Source organism: Cygnus atratus, chromosome Z (assembly GCF_013377495.2).
Source record: "Cygnus atratus isolate AKBS03 ecotype Queensland, Australia chromosome Z, CAtr_DNAZoo_HiC_assembly, whole genome shotgun sequence".
NCBI classification, from domain to species: domain Eukaryota; kingdom Metazoa; phylum Chordata; class Aves; order Anseriformes; family Anatidae; genus Cygnus; species Cygnus atratus.
The window spans coordinates 16,146,228-16,173,760 of NC_066396.1; the positions used below are offsets into that span (position 1 = coordinate 16,146,228).

Genomic DNA, 27,533 nt, shown 5'->3' on the forward strand with positions numbered 1-27,533 from the left:
CACCAACTGCAAGCATTATTCCTGACACACAATGGTGTAAAGGAGACAAAACCAGTATTCCTACTTAGAAAAGATAGGGACTCCTTATTTTGGCCCATCCACTGTTTGACAGTAGCAGTCCAGTCAGGTCCTATCAATACTGAGGGATACTGTTATATGCAGTTTTTCCATCTCATAGTGCAAATGATGCTAGGTAATAAACCCATCTGCTGGGTCTCCAACGTTATTATCTTCTTTCTTCTGTCAACAGTCATTCACCACTGTGTGTATGCCTTGATCCATAGTTAGAGAACCAAACAATAATATTCTGGGTCTGTTGCATTGTCTCAGCTGTGCCAATGCCTCTGCCCTGAAGCTTCAGTTACCAGTAGGTAGATTAAAGTGGAGAATGTTCACTGATCAGCTCTCTTCTATAGGAAGGGAATCATACCTTGCTAACAAGTATTCCCTGTTATTACATGATCCTCATGTTATACAAACAAAACGTTGTCTAAGCTTTTATCTGTTGTACTTGATTGAGCACCTGAACAGCTTTTAGATTACTGGAGGGCAGATAGAAGAGAAAGGTTAAAAATATCTTTGTAAACCGTAAAGTATTCTTGATAGGAATTCCTAAAGTGCTTAAACTCAACTTCTATTCAGTCTTGCCAGCTTTTAAAAGTAGTATCTTAAGTAGCTGCTACTACACGCTTGCAATTTGCAGTGCTCATTCTCTTCCATATCACAACAACTTTTTTTTATTTGTATAGGAGTAGAATCATCAGATCTGTCCCAAAACTAAAAAGCATCTCTTTAGGTTGCCGCTTCATATTTATTAGATGACTGCAGACAGTTTTCCTGTGCTTGGCCATGGGATCCTACCTCCTCTACTGTAAAATCTACCAGGAATCAATAAATATTGCTATGCCACTTTCAAGGGTAATACTAAGTTTATTGTTTGCACATTTTACAAATTCATCTTTTCATCCTAGCTTTGTCTGGGATTATTAGGTGAATATTAAAACCTGAGACAGGAGAAAAGTAAGAAAGCTTTTGAATGTTGAAATATCTCCATGTTTCGATTGGGGACAAGTCTCAGATCCCTGTCTATCTTTTTTTCCTCCAACAAAATTTGCAGAAGTAATGACTTGCATTTCATAAACATCTCCCATTTCTCTTTGGACTACAACTGCAGTTTTTTTCATGAGCAAAGTGAAATTTAGATTTGTCTGTCAAGGCACAGATTCTCTAACAGAATACTAGGTAAAATCTAAAGTTAGCACTAACCTCAACAGTAACTTCCATGATGATTATCTGTGATAATAACTACAAATACCAAAAAATAAGTAAGCACAGATGGTCTGTTAAATGGTTTCTCAAGTGATCAGGAATCTGATCATATTCAGAAAAATACCAAACAGTGATGCTGATGCTGCAAATCAACTATTACTTATATTTTGGTACAAGCAAAGCAATAAGCTTACCCATCCATCACAGTCACTTGAATGGCTGAAATCACAAAGAAGCTAGAGTTATTTCTATCTTCTGCTTTCCACACTGCTACTCTGGTTAGCATACAGATATTTTCACAGAAAACACAAACAGACACACACACACAGACACAGACACGCACAAAATAAAACAAACACACGCACACACACACACACAAAAACAAACAAAAAAAAACACCGACAACCTAGTTTATAGTCAATGGTAGATCAAGCTAAAAATTAAGTTTCCTTGCTGAAGGGTGTGATAGGTTCACTTTTATAATTCTTTAACATTGGTGGGAACCAAAGTGATTTTGTTTAGGCTAAAAAACTATCATCTATTTACTAATCTGTTTGTCACTAATTAACCCCCAAAGAGAATTGTTGCTTGCAAGAATGCTTCAAGCTGTCATTTTAATTACACATAGAAATTAAACATTTCCTTTCAATTGCCACAAAACAAAGAATCTCTTATTATTGTTCTTTTCAATTAGTTTAATTGAGAGATAAATTAATTTATTGTGAATTTTCTGAAGAGGTTTTGTTTCCTTACTCTCTTCATTATCTTCTGCAAATCTATGTTTTCCTATTTTAAAAGGGGGAGGGAAGGATCATGAAAACCAAGCTCAGTTCCTCTCTTCACAGACGCAATGACAGAATTTGATGAAACAACTATCAAAGCCCTGAGGAATGAAAAGAAAAGCCTCTCTTCTCTATGCTACTACAGGTGAAACTGTATCAAGTCTAAAGCGGGATGATTTTCTTTTTTAATGAGAAAAATACTGTACAGATGACAGCTTATTTCAAAATATCAGATATGCCATAATGGTCTCCTCCAAAGCTGCCAGTTCTGAAGTGAAATTTAATACCTATCCTATCCAGTCATCTCATACAATTTTCCTTATCTTTTGAATTTATTTATTTATTTATTTATTTAACTTTTCAGTTTGCCTGTGCTGATAGAAAAGAATATACATTAAAAAAGTGCCTGGAGTGAAGGGATCTGAGACAGGAGTACTGCTCCAGGGGAAGCAAAAATGTGAAAGCAGCTAATCTCTGTTCCGTCACTCCTTCAGTTCAGTGTTGGGCACAAACATAACTTTGGGCCAGCCCAAGTACCTGTGATGGAGATACCTGTGCATAGCCACTGAATGTACACTGCACATCTCTTTGATGATGACTCTGACCACAGGGTGGCAAGTCAAGTGTCAATAACCTACTTTTGTGTGATTTTTTTTTTTTTTTCCCCAGCAATGCCTATTATGTCTGAATCTCAGGAACAGTGGTTTCCCATGGCACATGTTTCATCTCACCCTATTGATCCTGCAATACAGAAGCATTGCATAATGCTAAATTCAGCACGTGCTACAATGTATTCAGCTAAATCCGCATGCTTAATTGATTAGCATCTTGCACACATGAAATCCAGTTATTTCAAAAAGCAATTTGAAACAGTAATTAAGAAAAGGAATACAGAAAAGGGAATAATTAGGTTGAAATTATGTTACATTATATGTATTGTTAAATAGCTGTAATGAAAAGAAAAAAAATAATGTTTTATTAGCACCGTAATTGTTACATCTGCTTGGTGTTTTGCCAACATCTGCGTTCCTAGCAGCACCAGCATGAGTAAGATAGAAACACTGACATATTACAGCTGCTGATCCTGGAAGTTCTGGCTCTGATAAGCCAGAACTTATGGCTCGCCAGTTTTCTTGTATTAATTACAGGAAAATGTCAATTCATCAACAAGAAGTTGCATTTAAATGGGTGCATTTCAAGGAAATTTGCATGGCAGTAAGTTTATCATGCACAGGAAGGTCTGTACAAAGCCAAAGTGAGAGACAAAAGAGATTCTTTGGTGAACAAAGACGGTCCAGTTACTCAGTTATAGGATGTACTGATTTTCTTGACTTCTGACCAGAGACCTGAAACTGATCTTCCCTCACTTCACAGCAGTGTCTTCATGATGAGAAAATGGCTTTTCTATGCTGGGCATCTCTGTGTCTCTTCTACATAATAAACACATATCAAACTAGAAAAAGAGCAAGAAACTTCTCTTTTTCTTCATAGAGATAGAAACAGAGATGTAGGAAGTCATATTTCACTTTGTTTTTCCAATACATTATAATGATTTATACAGAAGCTAGGCAGTGGGAAACTCATCCAGAGGTTCATGCTATACAGATTCTACTCTTGGGTAAGAAGACTGCACAGGGCCACGAGCTGCAATTAATCCACCTCATTTAACAGAAGCACCTGAATAAGTGCTATCTGCAGCAATGATTTTTTTTGTTGTTTTGTTTTGTTTTGTTTTAAGAACCTGCAGGAGCTTAGAGGAGACCAGAAAGCTTCTGTTCTGAACTCACTAATAATAAATACTATGACTTGATGATCTATTGATTAACATATACTTTCTGAAACCTTCTTGTGTATGTTATTTGAGCATACAGTTTGTCGCTGCATGATGCAAAGGGCCTTTCCACTTATAAAAGTGAGGTTATAATTGATTCTTTCAGATCACCTTCAGTGTTTTATCAGACTGTTCAAGTCTCCAGCTTAACCTCAGTCACTGGGGTTAACAAACAGTAACACCTGGCATCCACAATTCTGAGTTTTCTGCAACAACAATTGCAACAGCCTCCATCCAACAGGCTGACAAACTATTCTCCTTGTTCCCTGGTGTTGAGTTTCATTCATTCTTACAGAATATCTGTAATTTTCTTTTCTTCTTCTTCCCTTTAACTTGTATTTATTTAGTCTTGAAGTGTGAACACTTCAGAGACATCCTTAGGGAAATGAACTTATGGCACCTGAAGGCTTCTCTGAGAAACAACAGCTCTAGAGTTATGTCAGTATAGTATTATTCCCAGCAACCTTTTGTAGTATCTGGAACGGCAGTCATTATAGACCTGGTATCTGTAGAGGAAGCCTGTGAGCTACAGCATGCTTTTCCCTGTATTCTAAAACTATGGATCTTATTTGTTAGGTACAGAAAAACTGACTAAGTCTTATTAAGACTTAATAATAGCTCTCTAATTTGAATGAAAATGAGAATTAAGAGAGCAATGGAGTCTATCAGGGACAGAATAGCCAACGCAGTGTATTCATCAATGAATATCTCCTAGTATAGCTAGCAGGTCAAGGGTGGTTATTTTCCCACTCTGATCTCCTCTCATGAGACCTCTAACATACTGTGTTCTGCTTTGGTGCCCGCAAAATAAGGGAATGGACTTCTTGGATTGAGTCAGAGAAGGACCACAAAGATGATCAAGGGGCTGGAGCACCCCTCCTACAAGGACAGGCTGAGGGAGTTGGGGTTGTTCAGCTTGGAGAAGAGAAGGCTCCAGGGAGTCCTTATCACAACAACCTTCCAACACCTAACGGGGGCCTACAGGAAAGCTGGGGAGGGAGTCTTTGTCTCTTTGTCAGGGAGTGGAGCGATAGGACAAGGAAAAATGGCTTTAAAATAAAAGAGGGTAAATTGACATTAGGAAGACGTTCTCTGCTCTGAGGGTGGTGAGGCTGTGGATGCCCCATCCCTGAAGGTGTTCAAGGCTGGGCTGGATGTGGCTTTGAGCAATTTGGTCTGGTGGGAGGTGTCCCTGCCCATAGGAGGGGGGTTGGAACTGGGTGATCTTGAAGGTTCCTTCCAACTCAAACCATTCCATGATTAAAAAATTTTAAGGTTTATAACTTTACTCAAACAGATAAACTAACAATACTTGGGATATTTCTGGTTGTGAAGAAATTGTTCATTGCATCAACCAGGCTAAGTCACATTCTTTAATCTCAATAAAGGCGAAGAAAAAATTCTTAATAATAGTGGATTACTTCCCACATCTCTATGGTGATCTAGCTCTGAAAGAAATTGTCACATTATATTTCTGCGCTAATCATTTTAACAGAGACACTCAGGAAAAGTGCTTTATTCAGTATTGCTGGGTTTATCCAATGGTAAATTTAAAAAGCCTTAACTACTAAAGAGAAATAGTGGAAATTCTGTCAAATAATTTATTTCCCCTCATTCCATAGCATGTGCAATACAGAGAACTTTGGAAATGTCAAAACATCTATAAGAGGCTATGAAAAAATGTGAAAGGGTTCTGAAAAATTACATAAAGAATGAAATTTTTTACATAAGCAATGGAATTGTTTATGGTATAAAACTTATATAACTTATAAAAAGACCCAGGGATTTTTTTTACTTTTTTTGGGGGGAGGGGTGAGATGGGCTTAAAAGAAGATTGATTAAATATATATATATATAAATTTCTTACCATCTTAAATATTTTTCAGAGAACTCTCTTCAGCATCAGAAATTTTAACAGATTTTTGCTTGGTTTTAGGCTAGCATAAGATGGCCTTTCTTTTTTTTTTTTTTTTTTTTTTCCCCAATAGAGAAGTACTGGTGCTAAGAGAAGCCATGGTGCTAAGTAGAAAGCCAAGCCACTTTGCTGAGGAATTCCCTTCAGTTACTGTGGATAGAAAGACAGGTCATTTTCTCAGTCTGTGACAGGACTATTCCTTATTCTGTTCATAACTGTACTGCAAATTTAACTGTCACATGTAATGGGGCATACACCTAATGTTAATAGATGTGCCACAGAACAATGCTTTCATTATTCACTTTTTTCTAATTATTTTTTTCCTGCTTTGTCACATCATTCTATGTAATTACACTGCTGCACCCTCCCTTGGGAAGCTGTCACTTCATTGGCATAACTGGCACAACATCCTTCAGAAGAGTGAAAGCTTTATTTTCCTGCCATAGCAAGTCTGATGGAAGGTTTACATCAGGGCCCTTTCCTATTTTGAGGAAAAGGAGGATGGATGTTCTCTGCCAAAGGCAGACACTGGATTGGGAAAAAAAAAAAAAAAAAAAAAGGAAGATTATTTAGAAAAATTTTTCTCCTAGGTTTGATGTACGAGACAAGATGATGTTTTCCTGCTGTCCTAAATCATTTCTGGCTCTGGCACTGTTTGACCCAGCTTACAGTGGCCAGCTTACACTGTTCTTTCCTATCTTTCCCCAAATCATGGGAATCACTCTACAGAGGAGGAAGCTGAGTTCTTAAATATTTTGGAAATAACAATTTAAAACACGACCTTTTGATAGTAAAGAATTATATTTTCATTTGTTGAGTTACATACAGAAGTGGTTTTATTGTGCCATTGCTTTTATTCTGTTACTCACTGATTTTAATAGTTTTGTTCTAAAATCAATGGTCCAATATACCTCATTAGAGTTTTTAATCTCTTTTTCTCTTTTTATAGTTCTTCTTTTACTTACTTGAAGATTAATTTTTTTTCAGTAAGGCTGTCTGAACAGTAAATGTTGTTCTCTGTTTTACAGGTGCACTTGATAGAGCAGGGACTATCAATTGCTATCACATCTTTTCTGCATATGCAATCCAGAATCTCACCACCTGATGACCAAGTTTGCTGGCATCAAGTCACTCTGACCACTGTGTTGATAATTCTCACCTTGGGTCTCTTCTGTTATCTTATTTGCACTATCCACTTACAGAAGCTGCTAGCACTCAAAGTAAGTGGAGATAACACAGATGGAAATAAAAGTCTCATCTCTGCCTCTTTGCTCAAGAAAATGGAGAACATGACAAATGCTTTCTGAATTTATTCCAGAGAAGGTTATCTACTGTCTGATCTGAGGCTTTACTCGGCAGATGAAGTCAAGGCCCATCAATAAATCCTCCACTATAGTCTCCTGTGCCTATCATAGTTCCTCCTTAAAATACATCAAAAGACTCTCTCCATGTGCACTCCTGCTCTTCTGCCTCCTCATAACCCCACTCCTCCCACTCCACCTTTGGCTCCTGCTGCTTTCTGTTCCTTTTTTTTTTTTTTTTTTTTTCCTTTCCAGCATGCCATAGGTGAAAGTCAAAGATGCCTTCCTACTACTTCTGTTACAGTGATCAGACCTCAGTTCCTCTTCTCTGGCTCGATTTGCCTTCATGTCAGCGTTTTGGGCTTCCTCTGGTAGTGTTGGTACTCCTGGCTGAGGAGTTTATCTCCTCAGATATCTCCTCAGGAGTTTAGCCCATGTTTATCTTCTGATGCTGCCCAAAGGAGGGCTGAAAAACTCCTGATACTCTGCATTCATAAAGACTTTTCTGCATGTGATCACCCTCCTCTTTCTTATGTTCTCTACAGGTCAGAAGAAAAGACCTATATCAAATAAATAAATAAATAAATAGGGTAGGGAAATGTCTTAATTAGGAGAACAGACTCAATTAAACTCTGGTTACTAGCTATTATCAAATGCGTAATAGGAAACAACCAAAGAACCAGTTGCCTTCACTTTTCTTTTAAAAATGCTCAATGTTTTTTTTGTTTGTTTGTTTTGTAACATTATAATATTATTTTTACATTTTCATCAAATTCTGCAGCGAAAGAATATGTTTAGCCAGCTCTGTCTATAACAAAGAGCAGCCCATAAATAAATATTTTTTTCTAGAAGGAGACTTTACAGATGCTTACATGAAAATGACATTTTCATAACCCCAAACTATACAATGCTAGCTCAAAGCATTGGGGATTTTTATGAAAAGATCTGCTTTCATTGTGCTTTTAATAAATATTTAGTGTTTAGCTTGCAAAAATCTGCTGTAAAGGGTAAGTCTAGTACATTTTATGAAAACGTGGAGATAAAAACATTTTACTTTCATATTATTGCTGAGTTTCTATTTTAATAGAGGCTTGTCTCTTTTCAAATAGAAACTTCTTGAATTAGTGTTACAGAATTGTTTCAAGGTTACTAACTGCCTGGAAAAAATGATGATTTAGCACACAACACAATGCAAAAGACTGCTTAAAATGTTCTTTTGCTGAGAACAGGTTTCAGTCCTGCTGCTGTTCCATGCACCCCACGGCCTTTATAAATGTATACTGTACATCTTAGTTATAGAAATAACTATGTTTTCAAGGAAGACATGCTTTAATTACTCAGACATCAGGAACGAGGGTGAAGTCAGGACAGAATTATCATTTAAGAGTCAAGATAAAATTATTTCCTTCCTCTCTAGCACGGCCAAGGAAACAAAAGAATCTACACAGCAGAGACTATTTTCTCACTCATAATATCATATTAGATTGCGTGCTATTTCCTTCTGCATGTGCAGGACACAAACACAATCAAACTAGTGTTATTGGGATAATTGCTGCTAGTTACATCTCTCCTGTGTGAATCACAGAGTTGTCTCTTGTTAAAAGGTAATTTGTGTTACATTCTAACAGAGACTTTGAAAAAGAGAGGTTAGTTCCTTATTTTTTTTCCTTTTAAAAGTAAAAAGAATATATATATGAAAAAGTTATGATAATTGCCGTGAAAAAAAAAAAAAAAAAAAGCAGGATGTTTATAAAATCCAGATCTAGAAAAACTGCATGATCTTCACAGCTAATTTTATATAGTTGTCATGAGCATGGCTTAAATTGTAATGAGCTTGCTCTGAATTTTCATATGGAAAGCTGTTAGAAACTTAATCCATAATGCAAGACAGCAGAACACTTTATAGGTAAATTACCCACAACACAGCAATAAATCAAAGGAAGTTCTGTCTGTCATTTTAGAAGCAGTGGGAGTCTATTATAGCTTCGCACAGGTATGATGCAGCCATATGGATAGCACTTGGCTTGCACGGGACACGCTACTGGGAGGAATCAGTTGCCTTTTTAAAGATACGAGGCAAAAATAAACAAAATGATTACCTGAGCAAGACTGACCATAACAAGAACCTGAATCACAATAACAAAGTACCAGAACAAAACAGGAGAGCAGTCTGGTGAGAGTATTCTGGTTTATATTCTTCTCCTGAAGTCTTACCCTAGTTGCACATGAAAATACACAACATAATAATTTTGTCAATGCTGTATTGTTTAAGGTGAATATCTTCTGATTTTTGTTTAGGGAGAGAGGGGGAATAGTTTTTGTCCTGTTTTCTTGTAATAATACCTATTGTTTTGCAGTTCAAAATCAGGTAAGATCAAGGTCAAATTAAATATCACAACTATGTGCAAAAATTCAGGTAATTATAAGAAACGAAAATTAATAAAATGAACAGAAAGAGAAATCTAATGATGCTAATAAAGGCCCTATCCTGACGTGACAAATATTTTCACATTCAACAAATAAGTCTCTCTCTGTGCAGTCCACACTGGCAGTTGAGCTCTAGAGGCTGCATTTACACATTCCTTCAGATGTCAGAGGGTTGAATTCATGATGATGTAATTATGCATCAAGATATTTAAAAGAATGCACACAAATAAAAGAATTAAGACATTTATTAGTACAAGCATGTTGTTTTGAATTACAGTTGCACCCTTTGAAACTATCTCGATATTTTTTTCTGAACTGCACCCTTATGTTTCTTCTCTTTCAGAGTATTTTGCCACTCTGCTATACCAAATATTTTTTAATAACTTGCTCTACACTAAGAAATCTCAGCACCTTCTGCAAGGATCACAGAAGAAGGAATACTATATCTGTTTAGCAGCTTGTCATCTGATGGTGGCAAAAACAGCAAAAGACAATAAAATGAGTCAGAAATAATCCGAAAGTCAAGACTTTCAGACCCTTTTCTAACTATAAGATCCCCTGGCCTTTGAAATAAAATAATAAAATCAAGACTTATAACTACCAGAATTAAACCACAGTTGCTAGCTTAAGAAATGACTTTCATTCATTCCTAAATATTTAGAGAAAAAATACATTTTCTGTTTCTCAATACTATGATGACTATAACGCTTTTCACAGTCAATACTAGGTCCTGAAGGTCTGAGACTGTAAGAAACTTTTAGCAACCCTTGTACCCGATCTCTCATAACACACTTCAAAAATGGTTCACTATTTAAAATACTGCTCTGTGGATATAAATCTGTAGGATATAAACCACTGCAAGTTAATGAGGTTTTTATAAAACTTGCAAACTATGGACTGATATTCAGCGACAAGATTTCACTTTAGTTTTTCTTTTTTGTTGTTGTTTTTTTGTTTTTTTTGGGAATATATGTTACCTCAGCAAGAAGCGAACCATCCCTGCAAAATAAGTAACTCTTCTGGGGTGGTATGTATAGTGTAGCACAACTGCACAGAAAAGATAAGATTTATCTGCAAAATGGCTCACCTGCTCCTGCAATCTAAACATGACATGACCTATTGTTAAAATTATACTGTATAAGTGAAAATGTGCTATTGTTAAGTAAAGAGAAGGAACTGAGACCAATCACAGAACATTTTTGTGTTACCATATTTTCAGGCTTTCTAAAAACCACTAGCAGCACCAGAACAGCATATTTTTTTGTAAATAAAAATAAAATGTGAGCACCATGAAAAGCTACTGAACTTGCAGATCAGTATTTCATGAGAAACTTTGGTGATCAGATCAGACCCAAGAATTATACGGTAAAACCCCTGTACTTCCTGTTCCACTGGGTGCCTAGAAATTCAAAGATTTTTATTCATGAATGGTATATATAGTACGTATCAGAAATTCTGCGTTAACAGTTTCAGTACCTCGTCTGTCTGTGGACTACAGCAAGGATGGCCAGAAAAGCTGACAAAAAGATTGTATTTCCATTTTCATTTAGTTGTATATGTATATTTAGTTTAATTAAACATATACCAGAAGCTGGTACAAGCCCATTAAAACAGTAATGTGGTCCTCTGTTTGCTGTAGCTCTTACTGTCCTATGTGTTTGCACCACCTAATACCAGTACCATTTCCTAAAGTCCATCAGAAATCTGAAATTTTCTGCAGTAATCTTTAAGGAGGATACCTACAGATGTCTAAAGTTTTCCAGAAAAGTCTCCTAGCTTTATTAATGAGCACACTAAGAACATGATATATGCCTTATTCCACGTTGAGTTTAACCACAACATGCTTAACACTTTAGAAGAAGTGGAAAACATGCCTTCTTTTCTTCATAAGAAAATGCAGAGGCATCACCAGCTGAGTAAAGGGTGACCAAATCTTGATCTACTCCATGGTACAGCCAGTTCATTGCCTTCAGCCCTGCGCACTACAGTAACTGCTCAGAGAAAGAAGCACAACTCTCTGCCCCAGCATTTATGTTGTTTTTCTGAGAAAAGTTACTGTCCCAGCTATCAGCAGTGCTTGTGGGTTTTCTCACTACCAGTTGTAAACGTCCCTTGGAAAAGGTGGAGGGGCTAAGCATGTTATTCCCCAGGGAGTCACAGCCATTTGCCTTCAACCTCTGGGTGCAACAAATTTTCCATTCCTCTCTGCAAAGCAATGTGGTTTGAGCTGCTGAGGTGAGGTGAGGACAGTCCTTTTCACATTTCTTTCTGCCTGCTGCTCCTCATCCCAGCACAAGAAGCCTGGAGTGGGCAGCAGGGACATGCTTCTGCTTGAAGCACTTAGGCACGGGTCAGCTCTGAACCTGCCTTCACCCTTCCAGCACTGTCCTCTGCTCCAGCTGCTGCTTGGGCAGGGGAGTCAGCATCATCTGCTCTGCTGGTTGCCTCAGGAAGGAAAGGTAGTCCCTCTTCCCTGCTTTTGAAGGAAGGAGCTCAGATGTCTCATGGCACAAGGTGTTTTGAGTACATGCTGCAGCCTATAGGGGAAGGGGGAAATTGGAGATACACCTCAGCCACTGCTGTCACCAACCGGCCCAAGAGCTTGCTGCTCTTTAAAGTGCACATCAGGTGTGTCTCTCTCCATGCACTTCACCAAGAATTTAGATATCCAAACTGGTGCAGTGAGGGGCAGACTCATAAAGCTGGTGAAAGGCATGATGCTGCACAATCTAAAGCTGTCCTCCTGTACTAACCCTGTTATTCATTTGTAAACATTTCTTTGGATACCTAAAAAGAAAATGAAAAATGAGAAATCTGTGCTTCAAATCATGATGTTTTCTATATAACAACACCTAAAACCAATTAGCAAATTCCTTTTAAATTATCTTCATATGCAGTTACTGCTTTTTCTCTCTAGAAAGTACTTTCAGGTCCTTTTCTCTCTTTGAACTAGACTAATTTTACTGAAGTTACTAAAAGACCATAAATTAAGAGATAAGATAAAAGCAGAGTATAGGGTTAGAAGATGTCCTTTGGGGTATTTGAAGTTGATGGCAAGCTCAGAAATCTTTCATATCTGTAATAATGATTTAACATATCTTCTCAAGATTAGGACAGCATTCAGTATATTGAGAGAGCTGTTTATTATTATTATTATTATTATTATTATTATTATATTTTTATGGCCTTAGCAGAGGCAAACATCTTTTAGATATGGTGACTTCAGAGATTTTAGAAAATTTCAAAGGATTTATTACTTAAAATATGATTTCTCTTTACTACTGCATTCATTTCTAACATACACCAAAGACTGGGAAGGGAAAGTGCTAAGATGCCATTGATTTAATCTGTCCTTTCATAAGGTAGAATGATTTGTCAGATTTTCTTATTGAAAAGAGAATACATGTGTAGTATATGTGGCTTGGACATCTTTCTCTTCTGACATGCCTTGGTACTTCAGTCATTGAAATCAAGTTCTGATTTACGTATGCACTCTGAGAGGTGATTTTTTTCTGAGAACAGTTCCATTTACTTCAGCAGAAGAAACTATGAAGTTGTTCCTCAAAGTAACAAGAATGTACCCATGTAGCCTTTTTTTTTTTTTTTTTGGTAGCAATTCTTGGTATGTGATTTCATCTTCCACCTTCTACGTTTGGTAGCTAATAATCACTGTTAATTTCCTCTGATAAATTATGTCTTTGGCTCACAACAATAAACATGTGGAGCAATATTTGCTTCACCATGCTTTGATTTCTCTCAGCATGCAGTGCTTGGCACAGGTCAAGTTCTCAGCAGGTGCTCTTAGATGGTGGTTGACATATTTGGCTTAATGAAAACTCTCTCTTGTCTTCCTGTGTTTATTTCTTCCATTATGAATTATGTCTGTTCTAGTCATGCATGCCCTGAGCTTTCGGAGGATCTGAATGAGGAAGATAAGGTGATCTCAGCAAATCTGTCACCTCTAGCTGCTTTCAGTCTAAGAAGGACCAGAATTCAGAATTCTCCTTCCACTAGTTGGATCAAATGTCATTTTAGTTGCAGCACTACAGCAGAAAGACCATTAAAAAAAAAAAAAGAGGATAAGATTCTGGCATGATGTTACTCAGACCTAAGAACAAGCTCTTTTGTCATCTCTGTTATCATTCTATGTTGCCTAGCAATTTGTGGTAATTCCATTATTTTCAGTATCTCTTAAAAAAGAAACAATGGAGACTAGAAACACACATTCCTACATATGTAAAACTAATAAAAAGATTATTTTATCATTTCAACACACACAAAAAATATATAAATAAGTCACACTCTCTTATGATTTTTCCAACTTTTGAATTCCAGGAAAAAGAAGAAGCAACCCATTAAGTAAAAGTAGATATTACAGTATATTTATTAAAACCCTAAAACATGTGGCTAGAGAGTTGATTTACCTTTTTCTCGAGTCTCAGTTAAATGAAATATAAGCTATTTTTATCTGCCTGTAATTTAAAAAATATGCTGACAAAACAGATAGCACAAACTGGTCCTTGAAATGCCTATTTATCTAGCACAGAGTGAAAAAAATATAAATATATATATATGTAATATACTTTGGTAATAGTTTTATAATTCTTAGGCTATAATCAAAGATTTCTTTCAAAATATGTTATATTAAACTATGATAAAGCAATGGGCGATCATGTCAGCATAGTTGTTATAGCTGATGATACACATGATTTCAGTGCCTCATAAGTCAGCAGAAAATTTCTTTAGTTAAGACATCATTTAACTCTAACGTGTAATAATTGGCATACAAATGGCTGCCAGAAAGACAGAGAAATGCTTTCTAAAGCATAAAAATATACTATTTTTGTCTCACTTCTTTCATTCCTCATTGTCAATGCCATGTTAGACTCATGCCTCTGATGTCAGGAAAAAAATAAGCATGAAAACAATGAATAAAGAATGAAAATGTCCAGAACTGTGGGATTGAAAAATACCATGCGTTTCTACGTTAATGTTTAATAAAGACTGCAGTCTGGGTTTACTTAACATATTTTAAATTATGAATATTTTTACACATGCTCTGTATTTCTGTAGCTCAAAACACTGTGATATCATGCTTCATCCAGAAAGGCCTGAGAATAATGATTATGTTGAGGTTCCAGGTGAATGGTGACATTTCTGCTGGTTTGATACATCTGTGTACATGTATATGTGTGTATATACTAACCTCTAATGAAACTGCAGTTATACTAGGCATAGGACTTCCTTCTTTAACCTTCCTTTTATGTCTGTTGTTAAGATACTTCTGTCCCACAGATCCCTATAAATGTCTCATTTTGATAAAATTGCTTCCCTTTCAGCAGGCAGAAGAGATCATGGATCATGTTGGCTAGCACCAACAAGACAGTTAGTGTGGGTTAAACCAGGAAAAGCCCTGTGACCCTGTACCAAAATGGATTAGGGAATTTTATGTGCCCACAGACAGCACTGAAATTTTTAGAGATTGTCATGCTCACTCATCCTCTCCTTCTAAACCTTTTGTCTTCACTTCTGTTCCAAGGTAACACTGTGTGGGCTTTCTTGCTTGCAAACTTCTCTTTTAAACTGCTGTGAGATTAATGTATCAGCCACCAACTAATTTTTCTATTACTGGACTTTTAGCACATCCCTTATCTCTGCCTGTCTCTGATACATTGGCTCTGTTGTCTTGTTGCAGCTTGAGCTGAACAGAAGTGAATGTAAACTCTTCCACATTACATTCACCTTCTTTTCTCCTTGCCTGCCTGTAAGGAAAACACCCTACTCCGTTCTACTCACAGGTCTTTTTTGGACTTCTCCATTTTTCTTGCCCAGCAAACTCAGCCCATTCTTTTTCATCTTCAGCACATGCCGGGGTCACCCTCTCCTTTACTCACTCTCTGCCAGGTTTCTCACCCTGGCTTATATTACCTTACACTAGAATTTCTGCTCAATTTGCCTTTCTGGACTTTCTTATGGACCCATGCCAAATAATACTGCTCAGGCCATGTTTCTTATTTGCTGATTTGAACACTCTGATTTCACTGCTTTGTTTAGCTGACCTCTCTCCTGGCATAACCTCTCCAGTTCCCCATTTACTACAATATCCTACTTTGGTTTCTTTTAAGCATCTCATTAATTCTACACATCCTTATTGTCCCTTGCTGAGGGATCTCTGTACTGATTCTGCTTCTTTCTTCCTTATGACAACATTCCTAGCCTCATCACCGGGTTTCATAGCTTCACTCACATTTGCCTCTGCCTTTTATTGCTCAACTGGCAGTGCTAATTAGTGCATCTTCGTGCTCATTCCTGACTCTGTACCCATTTACTTCTTTTTAATTCTAGTGATACTTATGAGGAAACTAACAAAGAATTGAACACACTTTTTCTTCCTATTTTGTATTTTTCTTCCACTAAATTCTCTCTACTTTTCTATCCCATGACTACTGTTCCTTTTTCCTCTGGAGAAGTCCTAATAGATCATGGATTAAAGTGTAAACAGTGTCATTACAATGCAGACAAAGACTTATTTTAGCATTTCCTTGAGGTGGTTCCAGACAAAACTAATTTATGAGGGACTGGTCCTCATTCAAAGGCCATTATTTTGTTGTTGAAGTTTATCCCTAAACTGCAGTTGAAAGGAATAACAGGAAGTTGTACAGACATACCTAAGTGACCAACCTCAGGGCCACCATTCAACTTACCTAGGCTAAGTACTGATAGGGTGTAGTACAGGAATATGGTTAGCCCATGGTGTTTCCTGAATTCCTTTGTGTTCAATAATCTTTACAGCAGGATTCAGATACTAGATCATTTTTTGTAAACTTGTAAGCGCTCTTCTACACTTAAAACATTTCTTTGAACTACTTCAAAACTTACAAAGGTACGTAAAAAGGAGTTACCTTTTCTTGATATTGTCGCCGTGAAGAATCCAGAGACTGAATGAGGGCAGTAGCATGACCAACAAACATGGCATAACAAGTAGCCCCCACTATCATACTCAACATGGTTATCCAGAGGTCGGACATGCTGACAGGGGCACGGGCTCCATAACCAATGCAGAGCATATGGCTCATGGCTTTGAAGAGAGCGTATGAGTACTGTTTTCCCCAGGAATCATTCTGCAAGAAAAGAGACAGGTGACTGAGCCAGCAAGCAGCTGAAATTAAAACATTTTACATTGTTTTACATTAATAGTGGAGTCACTGATTACTGGCTCTGAAAGAGTGGTCTAGTAATGTATCCTCTGTGCACAAGAAAGAATATTCCTTCTAAATTAATTTTTAGATAAAGTGTCAGAGATTCTGCCAGGCAGTACTTAGCACAGTGATGTGAAATACATTTGACTATTTTAAACATGACTGTGTTCTCAAACTTGGGAGTTAACCTAATTACAAAGAGACTAAAGGTCAATTTTATTTTACAGTCCATGGCAGAAGGATTAGAAAGATCTGAGCATGAAGACTTATCAACCACAACAAGGTGGTACTCTGTTTCAGTATATATGAAAATATTCCTAGGGCCCCGTTTCTTTCTTTTCGGATTTGCTGATTTTAACACACAACCACATTTCATTTTATCAGATGTTTGGCTTCCAAAGGAGATTAAAAAAAAAAAAAAAAAGAGTATTTGTTATATTCCTGTTTATCCTTTTTATTCCCATAATTGCTGTTTATACCAGCAGCTTCTCAATTCAAAAGAACTCTGTTTATTTGGCAAACATAGCAAACCTGTGTTCATAGCCACATGGCTCAAAAAAGATGAATTCCTGAGTCACAGAATCATAGAATCATAGAATGGAAGGTTAGTATCTTTAAGGTTGGAAGAGACCTTAAAGATCATCTGGTTTCAAAACCTGTGCTATGGACAGGAATACCTCCCCCTGGACCAGGTTGCTCAAAGCCTCATCTAGCCTGGCCTTGAACACCTCCAGGGATGGAGCATCCACAGCTTCCGTGAGCAACATGCTCCAATGCCTCACCACCCTCAGAATAAAGAATTTCTTCCTTATATCTAATCAAAACCTACCCTCTTCCAGTTTAAAGCCATTACTCCTTCTCCCATCACTGCACCCCCCGACAAAGAGTCCCTCTCCAGATTTCCTCTAGGACCCCTTTAGGTACTGGAAGGCTGCTCTAAGGTCTCCCTGGAGCCTTCTCTTCTCCAGGCTGAACAACCCGAGCTCCCTCAGCCTGTCTTCTTACGAGAGGTGCTCCAGCCCTCTGATCATCCTCCTGGCCCTCCTCTGGTCTCATTCTAATACTTCCATGTCCTTGTTGTGCTGGGGGCCCCAGAGCTGAATGCAGGACTCCATGTGGGGGTCTCACAAATGCAGAGCAGAGGAGGAGAATCACCTCCCTCAACCTCCCTCAAGGTCATGCTTCTTTTATTGCAGACCAGGATACAGGTGGCTTTCAGGGCTGCAAATGCACATTGCCAGATCACGTTGAGTTTTTCACCAATCAATACCCTGAATTCCTTCTCCTGAAGGATGTTCTCCACCTACTCATCACTTAGCCTTTATTTATATTTGGGATTGTCCCAGATCAGGTGAACAAACTTGCACTTTGCCATTGTTGAAACTTCATGAGACTTGCATGAGTACTGAACTTCTGATATATAGCTACCTCTTCCAACTCTCTCTGGGAGATTAGAAGGACCTGGCAGCTCCTTCAGAGGCTTTTAATATCTGTAGCTTTACAGATTATTATATATATATTATTACAGACAGCCAAAGGGAGCATTCCCAGAGAATAGCAGACACTTTACCATGTTCAAAAAGCCTGAGGAGTCTTGGTTAGATTTTTCTGTTTTCCTTGCCAAAGGAATGAAATGAGAACTGTTTTATAGCTGTTGATCATCCATTGCCCAGGAAAACAAACTGTGCTTGGAGGCACACAGAGTACATGAGAAAACACAGTGTTTTCTCACAAAAAACTCAGAATAATTTCAGAAATGAAGTGAAGAAGGAAGAACTGAGATGACATTAATAAGATTAGGCAGGTATGCAGTATTGTGTATAACATACAGGACCAAAAATAATAATTCTGTAAACAAGCAAACGTCTAAATCAGTGGTAAAATTTCTATATAAAACTTACATATGAAATATCAATATCTGTGTCTCTCTTTCACTCATGCAAGCTTTCCTGAAATATTCTTTTGTTCTCAGAGAGATGCAGCTTGCTCTCTTGCCATCTTAAATGCCAAGATTACTGACTGATTTTATTTTTCATCTTTTCAAATGCCTTGTCTAGACCCTTATGAGCTATAATAGCTGGTAATAGGAAATAAGCTAACCGTTCTTTGACTGCAGATAACAAAAGTATCATATATTTAGTAATACAATAATTTACAAAATAAAGTTATTTCTACTTTTACACTTGTTTCTCTATATAAGTTAAAAGTTTTCATATTTGTGAAGTTTTCTTTCTCTACAAATGAAACTTTTGTGCTGTAAATTCTGTTAAGCAATAGGTTTTCAACATCTGTACTAAAAAAAAAAAAGAATTAGAGGAGTAACATTGTTGATCATTGATGGGTTTCACTGAATAATGAGGAAATCAGATTTTGTTGTTTTATTTTGGGGCTTTAACAAATGCTCAGAAGATCAGGTGCTTTCCTCTCCATCTCCCATTTTGAAGGGCTTTACTTCCAGCTGGTATCAGTCATTTTTGACACCATTATTTTTAAAGAGCCATTCCAAACTCCTTAGCAGTTATAGATTTACATAGACTATACTGAGGAAAATAAACTACTTGCTGGGAAAAAAAATAAAAATAATAATAATAAATAAGGCTACATGTAGTATTATTAAAAACACAGTGTCAAAGAGTCTTAAAGATCAGAACCTCTACAGTTCTTGCAGGGCTGTATGCAGCAGATCCTGGTCCTAAACTGTACTTTTTAGCATAACTATAATAAATACTAAATAAAAACAAATGCTGATCTTGATCTTGTCTGTCTTGATCTTGATCTTTTCTATTATACTCTTGGTGTGACAAATTTCAAAGTTCTTTCAATAAAATTATATTTTTACTTTTTTTTTGATTTAAACCTAAAGCTTGCTGATTTTATTTCTTGACTGAGATCCATTTAAAGTCTGTTAATTAAATGGTAAGTAAAATACCAATGTCTTTAAGAAAAAAATAATAAAATGGAAATTTAGGAAATAGGCCTTCTACTAAATATGTAAGAGGTTGAATGAAAAGTACATAAAATACCACTTGAGAAGTACCATGAAGGAGTTAAGCAGTTGCAGTGACAGAATAGAAACTAAATATGTGCAACAAAATAAACCATATATATCTACCTACATATATAAGCCAAAGTAGGATCCAACAATTCAAACAGTCATGATTTCATCTGAATCCAGATAAGAAGTCAAGACCATCTCAAACAGCCATTTTGTTAAATAATTAGCATTGGACATCACTGATAAGATTGTGATAGACTTTGTTATAGGCAAGGCACATATCAGACATTTGTCACAGGATGGTCCAGAGGAGCTGGTCCTCAGCTGGGTAAAAAGGGGTTGGCAGAATGAGAAAAAGACCTGGTGAAAATGTCTGGAAAAAAAAATAAAAAAAATTCAACTTGGATTTGTCTGAACATTTTGTTGTTGAAAATGCATGCCAATGTTTTTTTTTTTTTTTTTTTTTCTTAATAATCAGTCAGCTCTTGTAGAACCAGTCTCAAATGGTGGTCTTTTTAGTTTCTACGGTTTGTTTTTTTTTCTTAAAGACGATGCTGAAAAAATATCATTATGGAAGGTGCAAATTTCAGTACTGTTACTCATGTTGTTCACTAATGTATCCCAAATGTAGAAACCACTTAAAAAGAACACTGGTGCTAATGTCAAATTTTATAAATCATGAATGCTAATACCAAAGTTACTAAATAAAAAATGAATAATAATTATTTCACTATTTTTCAATTTGTGTTGTATAATCTCGGGGTTTGGCAGGAACAACTGTTTCAATGTGAAAGGTTGGAATTTTCACCACTTGATTCAGGTTTGCTGCTCTTCACTGTACAAAAGTAAATCGTAGTGACCACTCCTCTGCTACTAGCTTGCATGCATTTTTATTAAGAAGCATTTTTGCACTTACATCATAAGGCAATTTTTACATTCACAGATAATATCTCTGAGTTAATAAAAGTCTATCCTAGAAAATAGACCAGTGTTTATAAATTCAGATTTTTATTAAATGTTTCCCTAATTAAATGTTTCCCTAAATGGTAATATTTTGTTCTTAATGTATAGATTAGGGGAAAAAAAAAATCTTCAACCAATCAGTAGAAAAGGGCATTTAATTTCTTAGTTGACAATGGGCTGATCACTGGTTCCAGATTAGCAGTAATCGGTTTAAAATGTTTTAAATGAAATGACATTAATTTGGAAAAACTATTAAAGACTGTAATTGTGAAAAATACCAAAGCTGTTTATCCAAGGATTGATTACATAATCTAGCTTGATAACATTAGGAAATCTTCACATTTGTGGAAACCATGATAACTCATCATTTGCAATTATTTTTGTAAGTATATACATTAACTTAGCAGTTATCCTAAAATATATATTCATCACTGAGCACTCCTGATTTTGAAGATCTGTTTCCAAGCCTCTTCCTGCACCTTTGTCTCATAATTTCAAATCTGTTTCAGATATCTTTGTATAATATTAACTTTTCAGCTTGTAAGAAAGGTCATGTGGCATCTTCTAAGGCACAAAAATAAAAGGCAAATTATTTTACTCAATGGATTAAAAAGGGTTTCTATTTTACTGGAAACTATGGAGATTTTCGTGAGGAGATTTTGTTGTCATCAGACAAATCAGTTCCACGCCCACATTGTAGTCATTCCCTTAGGCACAGCTTATCTTCCCCCAGCTATACCCTTGCATTGAGATATAAATTGGTTTAGAAATCTCATAACAAGTAGACTATTGCACAGACAGTGTTGTTTTCCAAATTTTTGACTCAGTTCCTTTCTCCTTTCACATCACAGATACCGTGTGTATCACAGAAATTGTGTGTGTCTCAGTTTGCAGGGGGATGCTTTATAATTGTGGAGCGAAGATTGACTTTGGCATTAAGTGAAATGATTCCTACAGTGATCTTGGACTCAGAATTCTAATTGTCCCCCCCAAAGCCACAGTAGGAATGGGGAAGTAGCCTGTCCATAACTCAAAGAGCTTGCCTTGTAGACAGTAATAGACACTCATTCATGGCCACCATTCCCTTTGGGTTCTCCTGAAGGCAAGTGATTTCTGAAGGAGCAAAGACAGCTATAAATCTTGACAGGAAATACACAGACTGTATTTATAAATTATAGAGTAAATTATAAAGTATTAGAAAGTGTTTCAAAGCTCTGGAACTTTATTAGAATCGCTCTTGCATGGAGCTGGCCACATAAACACTCTCCCAAGCAATACCAGGTCTACCTGGGAGCAGTGAAGGAAGCTACAGTACATAAACCCTCTGGTTTTAACATTGTCACAGAAATCAATTGCATTAAACAAATGTAAAATTCAGGATAGGGCTTCAAAGGTTGAAGAAAGTATGAAACATCCTTGATAGCATGGCAGCACACAAAATAATGTAGCAGTGGCCCCAAGGAAACACTGCCCTAAAATCTTGAGGAGATTCTTCAAATTCTGGATCTGCTCTCACATTTCAGAATACAAGCTATGTCCATTGGCAGTAATTTACCCGTGTCAACTATGTTATATGCCTGTTACTCAGACATCACACTAGAATTGGGCCCTTAAATAAAACTTGTCATATAAATCCATCTATACATTTTAGTATGAATACATAGCATTCATAGTTGTCCATCAGTCAGTTGCATAATTTACTGCATCTGGCTTCAACAGTACCTTAGAATGACAGTTTGCTTAAAATCTTAGATATCAAATCACAGCAAAATACTATCTCACCATTTCAGTTTTTAAAAATGCTGCTTGAATACCACAACAAATAACCAAGGTGTCCAGTGGAAAAGCTTTGCAATGCTTATTTTTTCAAAACTTGTGTAGTGGTGAATGTACTGCCATGCAAAACATATACTTCTTATCACAGCTGTTACTGCTAAGACTCTCTTGTTGATTCCTAAAGCTAGTAAACAAAAGCAAGGTGGTATCAGATTTAGAAGACTAAAAATTTTGTTGTTATTCTAAAAATCTTAAGAAGTGCCAGGAAGACAAGTATATTTTAGGAAGTTTGTATATATATATATGATATAAGGAAAAAATGAATTGGTAAGCTCAGTGGAATAAACACATGTCTTCAGAATCTTCTCAGCATTTCTCTCTGCTGATACATGCACAGATAACAGATGGTGCAAATGACTCAGCATATAGTTTCAAGACCAATATGGGCAGAATAAAATTTTAAAAGTGTTTGGTACTGCATTTCACAGGAAAATAGGTTTGACTGGAGGAGCAATGACTAAATATTACATATTTACTTTGTTCAAAGTTGTTATGTGACTACTGTCATTACAGCTTATTCATGTTTTGGTGCTATGTCTTTGGAACTAGCCATCAAACAAAAACACAGCAGTGTAACAGATCTTTGTTTTTCTTTTGATTATTTTTGTTGACACAAAAGAAATCACTGAGTATTTATCTGCTAATACCTTCCCCATTAAAAAAGCTGCAAGAATATCCCCCTGTGATTACCTTTTTGTGGTAGGGATTCATTATTTTCTTTGTGGAATCAGCATAGCTATTTATTAAAAGCAACAGAAGTGCAAAAATTTTTCTTAAGCACATACGTTGGTCTTGCACATATATTTGAGTTATTATGTTCATATGCGTAGGCCAGTTGCATTCAAAAGGATGGTTCACATAAGACATGCATCTCTTTAAAAGCTCATAGGGCAGGCTTCCCTGTATATGGCTCAGTGCTGCTCTTAGCACTGATAATCTGCATCTAATCAGAGATACAATCATAAATTTTTACAGCTGTATACACATTAAGTCACAAAATTAAACCTTAAAAATATTTTTTCTCTACTCTTTTCTCTACTTTTCTCTACTCTTTTCTCTACTCTGCCTGTTTGTCAGACCACTTTGATTCATCCTTTTATCTAGTCACTATGATATCCTAACTGAACCCAAAAGACTGAAGAAAGTTCTTAATGTGTTAATTCCATTTTAAATAATCTCTCATTCCAAGTATCTCATTCAAGTTATTTTATTAAGAATTTTTACAGAATCTGTACCCAAGATTTTACAAAGTTCAGAATAAAATGTTAAAAGATTTAAAAAAGCCTGTTTTGAAAGCCTGATTTGAAAAAGCCTGTTTTTCCCACGTGAAAAGGTAACAGTGCTATGAAACATTCTCCCACCATGGAATCTGACTAGGTGGACTTGTAATTCTTCAGAAGCTGGTGGTTTTGGCTGGGGTCAATTAATACTCTTCCACACAGCCATCTTGTGGCCATCTTGTCTTGGTTACTTAGAAGTCCAGTTGTCAGGAGAGAAAACAGACCTGGGCATGTATCTACCAGTATTCATAGAGCTCCCATGCCAACTAATCAGAGATAAACTCAGAGACAAATACAAGTGAAAGAATTTCCCAAAATGTAACTGCTACCCCACCTGTGGCTGTTCCTCATGGAAACAGAATTCAGAATGCAGTGCAGAGACTTGGATTTTTTGACAAGTTTGTGTTTCAGCTTCTTTAAGTACTCATGCAGAACATGAACAGCTTCTGCAAGGTAGACATCTGGGTGCCCTAGACCTTTCCTATCGCTTGTGGCTGTTTTTGTATACATTTGTTTTCAAACTTTTTAGGTGGTATAATTTTAGCTAGTGTCAGAGGTCAATGGGTTGAGGTTTAACATGGCCAAGTGCCAGATCCTGCACTTTGGTCACAACAACCTGATGCAGTGCTACAGGTCTGGGGTAGAGTAGCTCAAAAGCTGTGCAGAGGAAAAGGCTCTGGGGGTGCTGACTGATGCTCACCTGAACATGAGCCGGCAGTGTGCCCACGCGGCCAAAAAGGCCAACGGCATGCTGGCTTGTATCAGGAATAGTGTAGCCAGCAGGAGCAGGGATGTGATCATCCCAGGGAGGTGACTGTCCCCCTGTACTCTGCTCTGGTGACGCCGCACCTCGAGTACTGTGTTCAGTTTTGGGCACCTCAGTACAAGAAGGACATCCAGGCCCTGGAGCGTGTCCGGAGAAGGGCTACGAAGCTGGTGAAGGGACTGGAACACAAGTCCTGTGAGGAGCGGCTGAGGGAACTGCGGTTGTTCCGTCTGGAGAAGAGGAGGCTCAGGGGAGACCTTATTGCTCTCTACAACTGCCTGAAAGGAAGGTGTGGGAAGCTGGGGGTCAGCCTCTTCTCACAGATAACTAGTGATAGGACGAGAGGGAATGGCCTCAAGTTGTGCCAAGGGAGGTTCAGGTTGGAAATTAGGAGACATTTCTTCTCAGAAAGAGTAGTCAGGCACTGGAATGGTTTGCCCAGGGAGGTGGTGGAGTCACCGTCCCTGGGGGTGTTCGAGGAAAGGTTGGACGTGGTGCTTAGGGACATGGTTTACCGGGTGACATTGGTGGAAGGGTGATGGTTGAACTAGATGATCTTGGAGGTCTTTTCCAACCTTAATGATTCTATGATTCTATGAATTTTAGTAGCATTTACTACCAATGGAGAGCATTTCCTCTTCTCTCCTTTGAATTAATTTTATTATCTAAAATAGCCAAAAATCTTTTCCAATTTTTTTTTGATCTTATCTGAAGATGTTTCAGTTTCCATGCTATTCCACGCTGAATTTTGCTCTTTGAATTTTTTTTTATTTTTTTTTTTAATTTTTAAAATAATCCAATAATGTGACAATGAGCTTTGGCTTTTGCTCTGCTCTCTCACAGCACATTCAAAGTTTGATGAAGTCACGCTATTTTTTGATCCTGAAATAAACTTTGCATCATCACTTTAAGCAAGGGACTCACTGGAACAGATACACGGTGTCCACCAAGGGGACAATATGTTCCAATTACAGTAAATACACAGTAAGTATTATGTAGTCACCATAAGTGACTACAACAAATAAGTACATCTACAGGTTTCCATTAGATATGATTTAACTGGGCAAACAAGGCTTCTCTTTACTATAAGAAAAGAAGAAAAAGAAAGGTCAAAACAATAATGAGAAAATATATAAATCCTACAAGAAACCTTTCCGAATGACAAACTGAAGTTCACGGAATAAAATTGGTGAGGAGACTTAAAAATTCAGAGTGTGGTAAAGACACCATATCTCTTTTTCTGCTCTTTTCAGTTGGTGAAAGATGGATATAATGCAATGTTTACTTAACAAGCCTCGAGCACTGAATCAAATGATTTTTGAAATGCTTTTATAATGCAACCACCAAGAAAAGCTTTGGATTCTCCACAGTAGTTATCTGATAGTCAGGAACAGACGGATGATAATGTGAGCTTAATATAGCACCATTCTGGAAGACAGCTGAAGGAGTGAAGTGATACAAACCTGACTTGCGACTCCACAGTATACTGCTTTACTAAAAAACTGTTAAGTAGAATCACTATTGTCGTAGACAGTATTTGCAACTAATTCAGAAGAAGGAACTCTGCAGAAGGAACTGCATGTCTGCATTCTGTGAACAACTCAGACTAGACAGCAAATTATGTGAAGCATCTGATCCCAAATAAAATGATAAATGAAAATAAAATGGTTTTTGGAAGTGGATATTTAGCATTCTGAGTGCTATTACCATTCTTTTTGAATCAGAGATTTTGAAGCTGTGTGAAAACAGTGAAAAAAAAAAAAAAGACTAACTTAGTAGGTAGCAGACAAAGCTATTCTTAGAAAAGGATAGGAAAACTTGATATATAAATTAAAAGGAAGACAGACAGACATGCATAAAATCATAGTATCAAAATACTTTCTCACTAACATCTCAAAATACTGTCTGAAATACTTCTCTAGAAATACTTTCATTCTTGTTCTATATACATGCATGCTCTAGCAAAATATTTTCCCTTTGTAAGTATTTAAGGAATGTGACCTTAGAAAAATTAAATATATATGTATATATAATTGCAGATTACAGTAGAATGAAAGACACTGATATAATCTACTCACAAAGGCAAATGTGTCTACATGTGGCCTGAGTGTTTTAATCTGCTTAAAAATTAATCAAGGTGAATCAATGCTTATTTCATTCTGAGATTCAGCATAAGAGTTGGTACTAGGATTCAGGAGTTCCAGTGCTTTGAAGAATAGCCTTTCCATGGCAAAGAATTCAGTTCCACATGGGAGAATTCAAATATTTTTCTCCTTAGTCTACAGCTTTTATCATAAATTCTTTTCTGTTTAAGTAACATAGTTTTTAAGGTAGAGATGCAGTGTTTTTAAGCATTTTTCTATACTTAGCTGGTGTTGAAAACAGCACTTTTCCTGACAGTTTTCAATTTATTTCCTAATCTGATACCTTTGAGACTTTAGGTTACATCTCGTTAGTTTACAGTTCTTCAGAAAATTAAGTTATTAAATATCTGATCCCTTGAGGGGCTGGTCTGTGCGTTTGGTAAATCACAGTCCTACAACAAGTACTATCTCCAACAAATAGCTTTGCATTATTTTGTTAGGGAGTGAAAGCAGGAAGCAAAGGAGTTTTGCAGCTGATATCTTACTCTGTCTTTATGAAGAGAACAAACCTTGGTGTCAAAGTAAACAGGGAGGATCTAGGTCAGATGTTTTTCTTTTTCTGAGAACTCTGATGGGTTTCACTGATGACCTGTTCTTAAATTCAAATACCCTAAAACTGCAGGTGCTTACTGGTGTTTGCAAGGTTTTTAAGATAATAAAAAAACTTGAAGAAAAAATGATTTAGCAGCCTATAACAACACACAAAATGATGTCTATTGATCTATTGGAAAAAAAAAAAAAAGATTTAGTGACTCATTAAAAATAATTCATTTCCTCTACAAGAGGGAGGTAAACTTGAGTCATAACAAAAAAAAAAAAAAAATC

General features: G+C 36.7%; 1 protein-coding gene across 1 annotated transcript in view; it reads right to left on the minus strand.

Moving 5' to 3' along the window:
• The window catches only part of HCN1 (hyperpolarization activated cyclic nucleotide gated potassium channel 1), a 199,231-nt gene that overhangs the window by 52,414 nt on the left and 119,284 nt on the right, over positions 1 to 27,533 (minus strand). The window contains exon 4 of the mRNA XM_035566138.2: positions 16,428 to 16,646. Within this exon, the coding sequence (XP_035422031.1) occupies positions 16,428 to 16,646 (219 nt within the window). The remainder of the gene's footprint in view (positions 1 to 16,427; positions 16,647 to 27,533) is intronic.